The 16423-nt window shown below is 44.1% G+C and overlaps 1 protein-coding gene across 1 annotated transcript; it reads right to left on the bottom strand.

Annotated features, from left to right (window-relative positions):
- Positions 1–5427: 5427 nt before the first annotated feature.
- On the bottom strand, positions 5428–16168 carry ypel2a (yippee-like 2a). Its single transcript, XM_067228943.1, has 5 exons — positions 16017–16168; positions 10427–10706; positions 8678–8721; positions 8481–8589; positions 5428–7579 (listed from the first exon to the last, which is right to left on the bottom strand). The coding sequence occupies exons 2-5, from the start codon at positions 10532–10534 to the stop codon at positions 7490–7492; spliced, it is 351 nt and encodes a 116-aa protein (XP_067085044.1). The 5' UTR covers positions 10535–10706; positions 16017–16168; the 3' UTR covers positions 5428–7489.
- Between the last annotated feature and the right edge of the window lie 255 nt (positions 16169–16423).

Below are 16423 nucleotides of genomic sequence, written 5' to 3'. Positions count from 1 at the left end.
GGTATATAAACAAGGCTGGTTGTAGGGAAGATGAAATATGTACTTTTGTCCTTGTACAGTATACTAATAATGTACAGTATATTGGCATTGCCTATAATTGTATGCTGTTTGCTGGATCTTACTGTGTATTTGATTGTTTAACAATAAATACAAAATAACGTGAAAATTATTTGTTCAACAAAATAAGGCCACAGAGTGCACATGTTTTACTTACCCTTGTTATCTTTCTCTGTGCCTTATTATGGGATGTCTGCACAGGAACTGGCTTTGCCAACAGGAAAAGCCTCAGAGCTGCACAGGAATTTCCTCTCAAGGCTTGCCCAGGGCTGTTATTCCAATGACTCAGTTTTATTTTAACACAGGCCACCATCTTTCCTGATGATATAGTCCAATTGGAATTCAAGTATCTTAGCGGATGTTTATACTGGATTTTTTACTTGTCTAGACTGTGTCCAAAAGTGTGAAAATATAGAGCTTGGAACTAGACTGCTGTCAGTAAGCCATTCTTCTACAATGATAACATTATTTTTATTAGACACTGGAATAGACGCCATGGAAACAGAGAGGGTTTGAGTTATTTATTCACCTCTGCAGAATTATACTGTATTGTAAATATATATATATATAATGTAAATGTTTGCCAGCCATGTAAAATGACTTAAATCAAGGTAATGTATTCATATGTACTTTGTATCTGATGCAACATTAATTGAAATTGTTAACAGCATAGCTTTTACGTTTTTTGCACCTCCAGTCATTGCCACTAGATGTCACATATGTTTTACTCACCAAATCCCGTCTCATGAGATTAGACAATTTGATCCTTTTCTAAATTGTTGTTTAGAGTAATCTGGCATTAACACTGCACCACCTATGGTCTGCAGAGCCTTGATATATTGTGTCATTAATCATCCAATTACTTGTGAAATTGTGAAATTGTACAAATATTTGTGTTGCTGTATTTTCAAAACCATAGCAGCCATGTTATTTGTCCACCAAATAATTTGTCCATACTAGGTTAATGTTGTATTTTCTGCATTTAAAAATTTGACAATATGTTTATAATTAACCAATAAAATGGGTCCAGCTGTCCCGTTACTAGTTTTAGGGGCAGGTGTGTGACCCCCCTTTCCCTTTCCTCGCCCCAATGCTCATCTCTATTTAGTTAGGGGTCAGAGGTCACCCCCTGAATCAGTTGGCTCATGCCTCTCCGGGACTGGGACAACATGACAGAGATGATGCCCCCCCCCATCCTGCACACACACACATGCATAGCCCTCCCCTTCCTGTTTTTCTTCTTTCAGAGAACAAAGCCACCCCAATTGGCCAGGCTCTCGCTCATTAGCCGTAATCAGCTCAGTGCAGATGGCGCAGGGCTAACTGCTAGGCTAATGGCTTTAACCTGGCACTGCTTGGATTAGCATTTTGGTGCCAGACCTCCAGCCAGTAGACCCAGGAGGGACCAGGCCAATTACTAATCCTAATCTCAGTGGAGAGGACTGGGGCTTGTGAAGTAAGTGAGGGAGTACCTACCACAGTTGTGTGTGCTGACAGACTCACTCAGAGTGAGTCTGTTGGATCATTTGTAATTTGAGTTCCATTTGAAGTTTTATGACTGCATCAACACACTGAATACGAATTTGAGAAAGCAACTGCTGTAGATGCACTTACAATAGTATGTCAGCCCATTTATGATTGTTCTCCCTTTTGATCTATCGATCGATTTGTCCATCATTTAACCATCTCTTGCAGTTGATTTCCTGTTATAGTGTTTAAAAGGCTTCATTTCACTCTATATCTAAACAGAGGATCATTGGTTCCCAGAACACAGCATTGTAGTATTTGACCAATAAAGAGAGTTTATATGTGCATGTTTTTTTTTACACAAAGAGGCTGATTGGTTGGTAGTCAGTCTCTCTGCTGTGACCAGCTGTGACAATGACACCCCAAGTACACACCCCCACACACACACACAAACACACACACTCAGCACCATCTGCTACTGAGAGTGCATGGTGATTAGCAGGCTAGGACCCCCACCCTGAACCCCAACCAACCAGCACTACCCTCACTCAACCCAGCCAGGGATGATATAATAGCCCAATCTCCTTTCTGGCTTTGATGAACTTTTGTTCAAGTTCTACCAACCCCCACGTTCCACACTATTTTCATTCCGATAATTACTCTGCACTGTACCTCTGGGCTATGAAGTTCCTGTTACTATAAAATGGTCAACACATGTTTTTCTCAATCTGACCAATAGCACTACATCTTAAAACCTCAAGAAAACAAACGTTATCTCAATGTAGAATATCAGTTATGATGAGGTATGATTGATGAAAAGAAAATTTCACAAAGGGACAGAAAATGTCAATTCAGCAGCCATTAAACTTTATAGCAGTCATTCATAGCTCATTATGGTTTACATCACAAATACTACGGGATAATGACAGTGCACATGGTTTAGTAATTGATTCCTCACTAATACGTTTTTATCATTTGAGTGTTTGTTTATTTGTTAGTGTATCTTGTGTGTCTACAGTATCTAATCCTCTGTGTGTGCATGTGTGCACGTTTGTCTGTGTGTAGCAGATGGCATTAGTGCCCCCTGAATAGATCAGATTAGGCGCAGGCCAGGTCAAGAGCCTGTGAATGGAGTGTCACTGATCATTAGATGTTTTTATGTCCTGACCATCCATTCTCATAAAGCAGCTTTATGGCCAACTCTAATAACTCAATGAGATGGAAACTGGAGAACTGGATGGAGCTATTATGGGGACAAACATGGAAAATCAAGAGATTTTGAACTTTGAGCAAAGAAGGCTGTTGTTCAGTACTGAAAGGTCATGTGCTTAATGTAATATTACACTGTATTGCATGACAGTTCTGTGTGAAATAGTAAAAGTTGTCAAATCAGAAGGAAGATAAACAATGGTTTCGTTTTTGAACATCATCATTCCCTAACGCACACTATACCCCCACGACTGTAATGACAGACAACTGAGCCATGCCTCTGTGGAGTTCACTGGCACACTGGCCCATTGAATATTCACAGTACAACACTGTCTCAGTCCAGCCCTTGGTGAAACAGTCCAAAGTGCTCTATGATATCTCACGTGGCAGTCAATAGTGTTGGTTAGTCATGGTTCAAGTGCTGAACAATGAGTACCTTTCAGGCCTGGCCTTCTTTGCCTTAACAGTCTTCCAGCCACTCCGGGCAGCACTGTAAAATCTGGCACGAGCCATCGTAATCCATTTGTGTGCAAAACTTGCACTGCACTCATATACAAACTCACGCAAACACTCCCAGTTACTTCCCCTCTCCATACATACACACACACACACACACACACACACACACACACACACACACACACACACACAAACACATCAAAACATACAGCAAGACAGGCCCACATACAAATTGATTCAGATCCAATCTCAATCTTTATAATCTGAAACCAATGCAGAGATTACAGCGTGCCTAATCCAGAGGGCTAAATCACTGATGGGTTTGGCTTTACCATTTGAGGCCCAGTGTTGGACAAGCAGCCAGCAAGGACTCACATACATTAGGAAACATTCAGGTTTTAATCAGAGCTATTTCTGGACTTCTCTCTGTCTGATTGTCAACATTTTATAGTAAAGTGAGTGTTCCCACACACTCACACGCAACAACTTTTTTCACTCTAGCGATGAATGCTGGTTTTACAGCATGCCTCAACTTGGTCATTTGAAGACAGGCAGTAATGGCTGAAAGGCATTTACTTGCTTATTTACAAACAGGCCTTTGGGAAAACATGGGCTATCTGAGAGGTTGAAGATAATGGGAAAGTGAGTGAGAGTGCAAAAGAGAGAGAGAGAGACCAGGAAGTACATTTAGTCATTTAGCAGACGCTCTTATCCAGAGCGAACCAGGCTTTGACTGTGAGGCCTATGCTAGTTAGAGGTTTATGTCCTGAACAGTTCTGTGTGCAATTTATGAACTGTGCTTGCGTCTTTGGTGGACATGCCCCTTGCGGTCTTTGTGAGCACTGTCTACAAGCACAGGATCCATTATAATGTGTATATTTGAGTGTGGGTGTCTGTGTGTGTACTGTATGTATGTGTTTCTGTGGTTAGGAAGAAGGGGTCTGGTAAAGGGTCTATTCATTTTGAAGCTGTGGATGTGGTTAAGGGTCTGGGATAAAACCTCTAGTTGCTTCCAGCACTAGATGCTTTTTTTTTTTTAAACCACATTAATTTATAAGGGCAACACACCCTTACCCACAAACCCACCAACCCAATTCCATCCTCTTATTGTACACTGCCCCCATCCGAGGATTTGCCACAGTCAGGTATAATTACAGCTTTCCACATGTACAGACACACAAACACAAAGCACTCACACCACGCAATTTGGGACCTTAGACACCAAGCCCACGCCAAGACCACTCACCATTGCTAATTACAGATTACACACACACATCTAAATCCTTTCTGTGCTGTGTCGAATTAAAAGCACAACCCCTGCCCCCCTCCCCAAAAACCAATCTCTTTCATACATATGTTCACCATTTCCAAAAAGCCCACCCCACACCCCGCCCTGTAGGCCCACAGCCTAAATAGAGCATGTGGTTTTTCAGAGGCCTGGACCAAAGAAAATAGACCAGCAGCTGCAGGAGGAAACAGCTCTCATTGCTTATGAAGGACTCTCATAGAGACCCGCGTGAAAAGCTGAGCACTGTGCATTCATCGGGCAATTGTACACGAGCGTACAGTGCATAATGGTCGACTCAGTCTTTAAGTTTGCGAGTGTCTGAATATGGATGTACAATATGCCTCGAGGTCTAATAACAGAGGCACTTGTAAGAGGCCTACATGCTGTTAGTAGGAGTAATATTCAACTCAATTACCCTTATTTAACAGGACACCCCCAGGCTCAGACAGGCAGTTGGAGGTTGGCAACCCACAATTCTATGGTGGCACGGCGTTGTGTACCAGCCAGGGAATTGTAATGCCCACCATTCATACTGTAGCCTCTAGATCGTAGTTGCTAGGATACCTTGTCCCACCATCTGCTGCCGTGGAGACAGGGCGGGAGGCCCAGGCACAATGGAGAGGTTGGTGATGACCAGTTGATGCGTCATCCCTTTCAGGACATCCCATGTTCAAACATTCAAACAGACATCGATTTTAATGTACATTTTTTTTTACAGTGAAACAGAGGTGGGTATAAATGACTCTCTTCATGATGATCCCTCAAATAAACCACATTATTACGTAAAAAAAACAAAAGAAAAACGTTATTAATGTGTTGAATGTCAGGATTATTCTACATAGTTGTTGTTTCTGTCTAAGACATCTATATTATTGGTTACATTTGTGTTGTAAAGACATAACATTAACTGATAAAACATTAACTGATAAAAAAAAACACAGAATTACTTGTCAGATCAATCAAATGAGAATCTTTATTGAGTCCCCATATTTTGCCATCATCCTTCCTTCCTTTACAAAAGACATTAAAATTGAACCATTTGAATAGTAAAAAAGTAGGAAATCTAACTGTCCCGCAAGGGGCCATAGACAGATAGCAGAGCATACACTAAAGTAATTATCAACTGAATAAATGAATAAATAAAACATTTAATATGGCTATTTACATTGTGTAATACAGTATCATAATATAATGTGTATGTTTCTAGTGAATATACAGGTATTTAACATTGTAATTGTCCAAAACTAAGCGTTATTTATCAGAGGACAGCCAACCTAGCAGCAGCTCTCGGTCGATCACAATCCTTCATTCAGTGACTTAAGTTATCTCGGCAGGAATATTGATTGGTCAACTTATTGCTGACTATGAGAGAGTCTTTGGTTTTTCTGCTGGGATGTTTGTTGGGTACTTCTACCGTTTGTCACATTATGTGGCTTTCAATTGGTTTTAGACCTCGGTGTTGGTGTCACACTTCAGTCTAAGCAACAAAAAATAACATAACTGTGGTGGAGGCAGACATGGGTAAATTACAAGCTCACAAGCAAATTGATTGTGATTGTTCAAAAATATTAATTTAGTCACAGCCCACTACCAGTGATGTCCTAATGTCTGAATTCTCCAAACTGGATACATTGTTCAATCATATGCTTGGACCTAGAAATTCCATCTAAGTATTTTTTTTTATTGAAATATATTGGTAAACTATTCCTTTATTCACTCTAAAAAAAAGACGGTCAAAAAGCCTCTTTTAAATAGAATGTTCACAATGTCAGCCATGAGCTTTCGCAACAAGCTTCAAAAAGAACAAACATTGGATCAATATGCCATCCCCACATCCTAACCTTAACCACAAGAGAGGGAAAAAATTGAACAAACTTCTTTTGTCTTTAAACCCATTTCTGCTTGACTGAGTTGCTTTCTGAGGGAAACATGCTAGCTTGTTACCCTTTTATTCAGATGAAATGTAAACCTTTTGTTCACCACACTGCTCCTTAGACACATCAACAATACTGTAAGACATTAAGAAAGGGTAACAACACGTTACGAAAGGCAAAATGACCACAAAACGTGACATCTCATTTGAAAGATTGCTACCATTTGAAGTGGTGAGGGAAAACCCATCAAAGCTGCTACCTTTTCACATTGAGTGTGGTGAGGGGGGGGGGGGGGTTCAATGGTGTACCAAAACTAGACCGAAAATAAATTAATAAATACATGAATTAACTTAAAACACAAGCTTGAATAAATAGAAAAGAATATCTAAGAACAGCAAATATATTTTCTTTGTTTCTTTCCTGGTGGACAGTCAAGCACTTCTAATCTCATTTAACAATTGGTAAAATGTAACAAACTCAACTATAAGGTGCTGATTCGGGTGAGAGTTTTGAATGACTTGATCTCCAATGAAGTCTGGTGCTTTTCACTGGTTAGTCTTGATTGTATAACAAGACTGTCATGAAATCCGGTGTACGAACCAAACTCAACTGGGAAGAGGGCAGAGGAACAAATAGAGAGTTCTAAAACGGATGGGCATCTTGGAACTGAGGTCCAGCCTGTTTCCTGTCCAGTGCTATGGTCAATGGCCACAAGACGATCCTTCTTCATCTCATTTATCACATAGAAACACATAGGGTGACCTCTGACCTTTTGGGCTGTGCCCGGCATCAACATGCTACATGGATACGCATGCCTCTCTGTGAGGGAAAGGGTATGAGTGTCTGAATGTGCAATAGTCTGAAGGTTAGTCCTTTCATCCCCCCCCCAAAAACGATACCTCTCTCGTAAACTCTCCCAAGCTCCCGCCCACGCAATCACGCACACACACACACACACACACACACAAACACACACGTGCGCCAGGGACACTCATACAGACTTGTGTATGTGTGCATGTATGGGATGGTTAAGGTTCGTGGGGATGTGCTAGCAGTAAACTTTGTACGTGAGCCTAATATCAAGCCACACCCCTCTTTTGTTAAGCCACGCCTCAGTTGCCTGGGCCCCGCCCACTCAGTCCCAGCCATTGTCCTTGATCATGTGAGCCAGCTCGATGATGAACTTCCCTTCCTTATACTTCTGACTGCTCTCAAATGCATGCTCCTGCAGAGATAAAGTAAAAGAGAGAGAGAGAAAGATTAAGAAAGAATGAGAGAGAATTAGAATGAAAGAGAAGAATTGAGAGAGAGAGGAGAGAGGGTCAGAAACAAGTAGCAAACATCGGATGGGCATCACTGGAGAATCTGGAGAAAACTGAGTACTCAAAGCAATTCAATCTGGGATCAAACATAATCTTCCACTCCCTTTGTTATTGTTGATGTTCCTAATCCGGTATTTATCCAGTATTTGCATGTCCATGTCAAAGACAAAGGGCTTGTTTGGGTACTCCCATGCATCAATTTGGAATTTGTGCGCATATGTGGATCAGTGTGCATTTAAGTTGATGTGAGCGTGCGTGCGTGTGTGTGTGTGTTAGTGTGGGTGTCTGTAAGACTGGGTCAGAAACACCTTTGGCTGTGCGACCATGTGAGCAATGCATCAGGCCTGGCTGAGAGTATAAATAAACTCTCCCAGCTGGTAGTGCTATGAAACACTACAGGGCAGCGTGTTCAACGTGTCTCTTACACTGACCTCCACACACACACACACACAAATATACACACACACACATAAATATACACACACAAATATACACACACACAGCATTTAATTGTAGCCACCAACAGCCACGATGTGGCTTAGCCTACATAGTTAGCCTAGAAATCGGGCCAAGGATGACAGGAATTTAGAACAGTCATTTGTCAAGTCAATGCATGCGGTCCTTATGTCTATGGGTCAGGTCAGTCAGGACATTTGTCCTTCTCAAGCTGTCAAAACTGTTGCTGTAACCTTAAACAGACCCATGTCCAAGCAAAAACCAGCATCCACTATGTCTATCGTACAGTATTTCAGACAAAATACCCTCAAGAGGCCCTAAAAGTTGTTGTGTTGGGGGGCCACTTACGTATTTCCAACCTAGCGTGGTTTTACAGTTCTCACAGTAGATGTCAGCCACAGCATGTAGTCCTGTCAGCAGCACTCTCTCCTCTGCTGGGCCGCATCCCACGTTCACACTGAGCAAGGGAGAGGAGAGGGGGGAGGATGTTAGGAGAAAGTGGGCCAGGAGGCCGAAAAATCCAGTTTCAATGTCAGGATACTTACACAGAGTTGAAGAGGTAAGCTCTGCCTTGACTTCCTTGGAAAGACTGAAAACAAAAGGAAAAAAAACTATTTTTACAAGGGCAGTGACAGTGTCTGGGACAATTCTATATCACTTAATCCTGTATTAACACTATAAAATCCAGAGAAAACATCATATGGTAAAAATCAAGCAACTCTGGCTTTTGATTGGTGGAGCCCTAGCTTTGCTTTTCCATATGGCCGGAGAGGAAAACCCACCAATGGGAGAGAAATTCTTGCCCCCCACGAAGGGCAGTATGGGTAGCGGGGTGAGTTAGTGTGCAATAGGGACTCATTCATGGGTGTGAGGCAACACAAAGCAGCACCTGCACTGGGCAACTGTCACATCAAGTCCATATGGTGGACTTATAACGTTCATATGCATGTCGCAATCACAATCAAAACCAAACAGAGTTCTTCTATTGTGTAACCCATCTCGACCTAGAGGTCTTGTAAATGTTTTCCCAGAGGTGTCTTTCCCCCTCCTTCTCGTCCGCCAGTCTGATTGGAAGGGATCTCTCTCTCAGTTATTTTTGGGGGGACAAACCTTGTCGCACGGGGTGGGGGTGTTCCCTAACACACACGTGTAAACCCTTCAAATCATCCAAGGTGTGGACTTCAACTTAAAACCAAGCCCCGGTCAATTCCGCCCCAAAGAATCAGCGGTCTCCCCCTGCAGACGAGAGAGAGAAAAATTCCAGCTATAGAGATGACCTGCCGGGTAAACGTCCAGCTGAACATTCAGCCGTTCTCTCTACAGCCTCTTCGGCGGGTACATTTTACGAGTCATCTCTTTGGAGCGTTCCGTTCTATTCGGCTCGATTCCCTTCTTTTTTTCTATTCGGCTTGTGTGGGGGGGATGTCTGCGCAGGCTCTGCTGGGTAGAAGCAGATGGCTGTGGCTCTGGGCTTCAGGGAATCGACTGCCTCCTTCCCAGGCACCGAGCTCTAGCCAATCAGGCCAGGCCCAGGGCCCAGATACAGGAAGTAGATTTGAATGGGACCCAGTGGAGCTCCTAACACCAGCAGGGCAGAAATGGACCACGGGGGAAAACACATAGAATATTGATTAAGAGGAAGAAGAAGATGTATTCCTGGTGGAATCTTTCATATGCCATTGTTGTTGTGCACACACCATACGTGCGTGGTGACAAAGTTAAGATGTGTGGAAGAGTAAACTGGAGGTTTGTGTCTGATGGGTATCTCCACACCGAGCCTAAGGTTCGCTTGAAAACATGCTTATTAGAAGCATCATATAAGACATACTGTTACGTCGCCATTCATTTCAGTCTTATGTATGTTTGGCCCTCTTTGAGTCTCCTCTAGGGGTAGTATTCTCACCACGGGTCTATTTCCTTCTTCTTTGAAATAGCTCTTGTTTTTCTGTCAATGTTGGGTCTGTGGTTTTTTACTCACACCTTGATGGGCTCTGGGCTTTCTCTCTCAGCAAACACGTGCTCCACATGTGCAGGTCCGTGTGTCTGTTCTCAATTTCCTGTGCCCTCCCCATTACATATAACATACAATAGGCATACAAGCGGCGGTACAAAGTGAACTCCAGTCAACTTGTCCATAAACAATGGCCAACTGATGTTATCAGGCAGCCAGGAAGTACTGGAGACTGGGGCCGGGCGCTCCATCGGAGCAGAGCTACTTTCAACGTGATAAACAGGAACTTTTGAAAACGCATGCCAACCGGTCCTACTTCCCCAAAGTGAGGCCCAAAGGTTACCTTGGAGATGAGCTCGTCGTGGTTGGCCAGGTGGGCCCGGCAGTGGATGCAGCTGTAGGTGCGGTGGCAGTTGGGCAGGTAGGCCTGGAAGGTCTTGGAGCGCGTCATGACCACCGTTGAAGGGCCGGAGGCGGGGTTTGCCGGGGCGACGGTGTTGCTGTGGCTGGGCGGGGTCGGGGGGCGGTGCAGGAAGGGGCTGCCGGCCCAGGTCGGCTCGCAGGGGAAGCACCGCAACACACAGGTGAGGGCCGTGGTGGGGCGCGGGGCGGGAGGCACACACCTGGGACACACACACACGTACACACACAGCATGGAACCATTAACAATCCATTCTGCTGATCTTCTCGGCATAGTAGGCGTGTAGCTTATCAACTTACTAATAGAGACTGATCATGGTTTGGATTATTCCAAAAAGCTCCAATATCCAATATGTATGGGACTCGTGTCGCTTTATGAGGTCTTTAGGTTTCTATGGATCTGTCAGAGTTCTGAATGGGTAACAGACTTCATCTTCCCCAACATAAACAGCAAGCAAGTAAGAAACAATAGATAGCATATCCAACATGGAACTGTTTTACGTCACAGTTCTGACTGCGGCCCACAGTCAATGGTGGAGATGAGCATGGAGGCCACGAGGGGATGACCTTGTCTCTGCTCGTCTGGATCAAGGCCAACCAGGCTCCAGAGGAAACGCACTACAGACTACGTCTGTGATGACACACACGCGCACACACACACACACACACACACAGAAGCAGTCTGCGTGGCAGATGAGTGGGCAGGCGACGCCACCACTCTAGATATTCAGCTGTTCAAATACAGGATGGTAAAGACGTATGCGGGTGGGTTGTGTTGGTTGTGTAAGAGTTGCTAATTGAAAGGAAGCTGAGCAGACTAGCATTAAGGACAGTGCAGTCGAGGGCTGAGGAACAAACAATGCCATGGTGACAGACACACATTTACTTTTCGCATTTAGTCATTTAGCAGACGCTCTTATCCAGAGCGACTTACAGTAAGCACAGGGACATTCCCCCCGAGGCAAGTAGGGTGAAGTGCCTTGCCCAAGGATACAACGTCATTTCGCACGGCCGGGAAGCGAACCGGCAACCTTCTGATTCATAGCTAGGTTTCTTCCTTAAAATGATACGGAAAACAGAACACTTCGAACACCTTCTGGTAAAAGAAGACACATAAAGTAGATGGATGGAAGATCCTCAAGACAAAATTAACCATTGTATCCCTGGCTGCAGTGCACACTATGATTGCACCCAAAATGACTTGCTCAAGGTAAGCCACATCCCCTAATCAAATGAAGGGGTTAGATTCGCTGAGCTAATCAAATGTATGGCGAAGAGATTAGCAATGTGTTTGTCTACACACACGCACACACACACACACACACACAGGCAAACAGGAAAGGACGTGATTAGTGCCAGACTTCTAAGAGGGTTGTGACATCAGCACTGAAACGGGTTAAGCAGCAAAGCCAGTTGCTCAGAGGAGATGGAAAAACAGATCGAGACGTTTTTCACAGCCTCACCACCAGAGTCAACGAAACATCTCAAGGTAACATCCCCCACGACTTGGCAGATTTCTATCACACATGCAATTCCAATCGTCTCATTCATATACAAGTCTCAACCTCCCAACAAATATATCCATCGTTAACATGTTCATATTTCTAAACCATTCCTGGTGGCTAGGTCTCCGTCCATTGGCTGAGGGACTGTTGACTCCGCCTTTCTGTATTCAACAGTTGGCTCTCTTTGTTCCAGAATTTTCCGCAACGGAGGCTTTACATTAGCTACATTTCGGTTGTACGTTATTTATTTATTTTGTCTGGTAGCAGACAGACTATACCTTTGTCTCATTCCACACACACACACACATACAGTGTACATAGTAGAAACATAAGGAAAAGTTACATTTTCATCCAATAATCACAGATAGGCATCCATCAATAAAACATTCAAAAGGACAATATAGACCAGGCCTTCTCTTTAGGGGCCCTGGTGGTGATGGTGTAGTAACAGTAGGCTGCCAGAATGCTCCCCACCCCACTGTCCCCTTTCAGCAGTTCACACGAGGTAAGCAGCTCCATGCCACGCACGCCTGCCGTGAAACGCGCTGACTCGGTCGCAGTGGCACGGACTGGCACAATACGGAGGGGGGGGGGCACCCCCTGGGAGTATAATGGAAACGCTGAGGCGAGACCTCTCCTGAGTGATAAGGGCAAGGGGTCGCGCCCCTGGCCGGTCAGAGTGACAACTGCGATGCTATTAAGGGGACACCTTTATTTTTGGTCCACTTGTCCGTATGTGTGTGTGTGTTTCTGTGTGTGTTTCTGTGTGACTCGTTAGCCTTTTATCATGGTACATACACACACACACACATACACTGTCAGCTTGAACAAACAATAGCGTCCCCTAATGACTCGAGACACTGAATTAGCCCAGTCTGTTAAAACAAACACTTCCAATCTTGACGCAATCAGTCACATGGTAAAAACCCGCGTAGCGTAAGGACAGGACACATCCTAGCTTTTGTCGTCTGCAATTCAGATCCATGAATCAATCACTTATTACTTAACCAATACAAGTCGGGCGTTGAAACTGCAAAAATGACACCCCGTGTGCTGACAAAGAGCTTGGCATGGGCTGCAGAAGCCATTCATTGTAAGCTTTGTCTATGGGCAACAGCTGCAACACCTCATACAGCGTGTGTGTGTGTATGTGTGTGTGTGTGTGTGTGTGTGTGGGGGGGGTGTGTGCATGTGACACCCATTGGGCAGACATCATTTGCAAGCTCTAGCCTCTCATTTGAATGACAGACTCCATCCAAAAAAGGCTTCCCTGAGGGCAAAACCAACTCACTAGGAGACACGTGGCCTACTATTCACACAGCAGCCAAGCTTAGATAACACCAGAAATGGTCCAGCATCACTGATAAGTACAAACAAACTCCCAAATTTAGCGTTATCACATCTTATCTTAACCAAGGGGAAGAATTACATCAAAACAACCCTCAACTCAACAAGATAACAGACACAATGCCCAACCGGGGTGTAAGGACAATATCGACCAAGTCTCGGAGCAACAGTGGCCCTACTACATCTCAAGCTTCGTCTATCAAACTACGAATCCATGGAGACATATCATGACGCTGTCTTTTATAGAGCGGTGAGTCAATGTGACGGAAGCCCATAAAAAGATGTTGAGAGCTTGGATCAAAAAAGATTGGATTTGAGTTTATAACGAATCACATTGCAATTAGCTGCAAAAGAAACCATTTACATTTACATTTAGCAGACGCTCTTATCCAGAGCGACTTACAGTAAGTACAGGGACATTCCCCCGAGGCAAGTAGGGTGAAGTGCCTTGCCCAAGGACACAACGTCATCTGGCACGGCCGGGAATCGAACTGGCAACCTTCTGATTACAAGCCCGCTTCCCTAACCGCTCAGCCACCTGACTCCCATTTCAAAAGTCACGGATAGAAACAGTCCCAACTGTACTGATGCCTCTTTATTGACCTAACCCAGGCCCTGGTACTTGGAAGTCAAAAATAGAGACAGTAAACAGACCTAAGAGGATGACGGAGGATAGGAGGGTAACAAGGAGACCAGGACAAGCATAAACAACCAGAAAGACTGCGAGAGAGAAAGACCCAATGAGAAATATCTCCAAGAGGACAAGAAGAGAGAGAGAGAGAGAGAGACAGAACATCCTAAATGAAGGAAAGCAACAGAGAGAGAGAGAGAAGCAGGTCAGACTGTGTCTGCTGCTCTACCGTCAGTGACAGTCCCTACAGCACGTCTACAGAGGCAGACTGGGCAGGCGTCAGTATGTAGGCCAGGGGCTGTCGCGTCACCAGGCTGCACAGATGGCTTCCACTAGCATAGGGCTGCTACGGTAGGCTAGCATGCTAGGCTAACATCTCACTAGCCAATGGGGGCCAACCAGTACACTGAGCCTGGCTAGAGGCGAGAGATGATAGGGGTTGTGTGATTGATATGCAGACAGATGTAGACATGCTGGCATAGTGACTCACACAGACTAACAGAGATAATGACTCACACAAAAACACTGGGAAGCTTTTTTCAGATGTGTGTTCTGCGCCAACTTCCCTTCTATTGCCATAAAAAAAATCATCTTTGATGGCGCCGCTTGCAGACACGTGCAGTGAAAACAGAACTTGAAGTATCATGATACTTCATGTGCACATGTTTCTAATTGTGTGAGGAGAACGCAACTTAATTTCAATGAGTCAGATGGCGTCAATGAAAGGCAGTAAACAGGTTTGACCAAGTGGAAATGTGTTAAACATGTCTTGGCAAAGCGGTTTCATAACCCCCTCAGTGAAAAGTTTTATATGGTTGAACAAGGGTGGGGTGTCTGTCGTCACCTTTTCTGTGGATGAATTCAAAGCCATATTCAGAGTCAACATCGATGTGCCTTATAAAACACAACACAGGCCAGCACTCAGGATCTCAATAACCTTCTAAGTCAATGACAGTGAGGTGCTCATGTACTGTAGCTGTAACAGACATTATATGCATACAGAGTAGCAGACTGACTCAAATCCACCTACCCAGAGTGCCCGAGGGTCTAAGCACTCCCACGCAGGACTGTCTCTCTCCAGCGCCACCCGCCAACTTGGTTCACATTTCTACGCAACAATCTATGGGGTTTATCCTTAAAAGCAACAGCTCTAAGGGCCGTTGATTCATATTTGAAGCAGTGAAGTACCAAAAAAGGTTACTGGCTAAGTCGTAGTGTGCATCCATTTGTGGCTCTTTAAACTGGGTAAGCTCATCAGAATTGTGACAATAAAAATATTTAATGTTCTAACAGCCTAAGCAACTCGACATCCTGAGTCGATGGACCGTCATAAAAAAATGAAAATAACGAAGACATTAATTAGTCAAGCGCTAATCAGCTTGCCAGCTGTCACCCGTCATGATATCGTTTTATATTGCCTCCCTTAAAATAGAATTTATAAATTATGTATGCACACGTCAGTGGATGAACTGACACATTCATTGTTTATGCTGTGGAACAGACCACGACGTCGCTGTGAAATGATCACAGAACAATGCCAATCGCGTTTATGTATCGCTTCGGTGCCAATGGTTTCTCTAAATGTTTTGGCAAACAGATGACAAACATGCACATGGCCACAAAAAAACCATAACTCCAGACCAAAACAATGTCATCACGCGGTTGCACTTCCTCTGCAACTTCCCATGTTACGGAGCGCATGCACCGCAGTCGTCCACTGTTCTGTTATGGATGTGCAGTGCAGCTGTGGTGCAGAATACGCCACTGCCAACTTTATGGAACGGACGGTGTGTAATTTAACCCCGTGCATCCAATGCCACTGTGAACAAGATCGTTCCTTCTCGCATCACAACCGCAAGTCACACTCCACGAAGCATGAGGTTAGACAACTGTCATTAGAATACATATTATTATTTTTTTTTGTCATTTTGCTGTACTCTTTCAAGATCCGACATAATAACTTTCGATGCTTAGACATCTTTTCGGAGCAGTAGCCTACAAGTAAACAACAATTAAGGTATTATATTTACCTTTTGACAGAAAAACCCTCGTTGTCTTTTGTTGTTTCGGGTTTGCAACTTTATATGTTACAGTCTCGTTTCATTTCTGTCTAGACTTTTGTCGCTTCGCGTTGCGTTCAATGCACGGACACCAGCATAGGATGTTCATCGGATACTGTAGGTTACAGCGCACCGCTTGAGTTGATGTTATTGCGCATAGAAAATAACCTAGTCTGGAGGTGAGTGACAGCCATTGCAACCAGTCAATGTAACATTACGGCATAGCAACATCCTACCCATTGGCCAGAGATGGCAAACTCTAACCAATCATGCACGCAGTATATAAATACTGTAAGCTACTGTTCTGCAGTTGTGTTGGAAACCAAAACATCAACACTGCCACACTATTCTGGTATAGAAAACGACTTAGTAAGCAT

The sequence above is a fragment of the Osmerus mordax genome, chromosome 25 (genome assembly GCF_038355195.1).
Source record: "Osmerus mordax isolate fOsmMor3 chromosome 25, fOsmMor3.pri, whole genome shotgun sequence".
Taxonomy (NCBI): domain Eukaryota; kingdom Metazoa; phylum Chordata; class Actinopteri; order Osmeriformes; family Osmeridae; genus Osmerus; species Osmerus mordax.
Note: the sequence above shows the minus strand (reverse complement) of the source record. Positions and strands in the feature narration are given on the sequence as shown.

What these genes read in the sequence shown, in the direction of transcription:
- ypel2a (XM_067228943.1), bottom strand. Translation starts at nt 10,534, where the DNA reads ATGACGCGCTCCAAGACCTTCCAGGCCTACCTGCCCAACTGCCACCGC. An exon ending in ACGACGAGCTCATCTCCAAG is followed by an intron (nt 8,722 to 10,426) that starts GTAACCTTTGGG and finishes TTTTGTTTTCAG; the next exon opens with TCTTTCCAAGGAAGTCAAGG. An exon ending in CCACGCTAGGTTGGAAATAC is followed by an intron (nt 7,580 to 8,480) that starts GTAAGTGGCCCC and finishes TTATCTCTGCAG; the next exon opens with GAGCATGCATTTGAGAGCAG.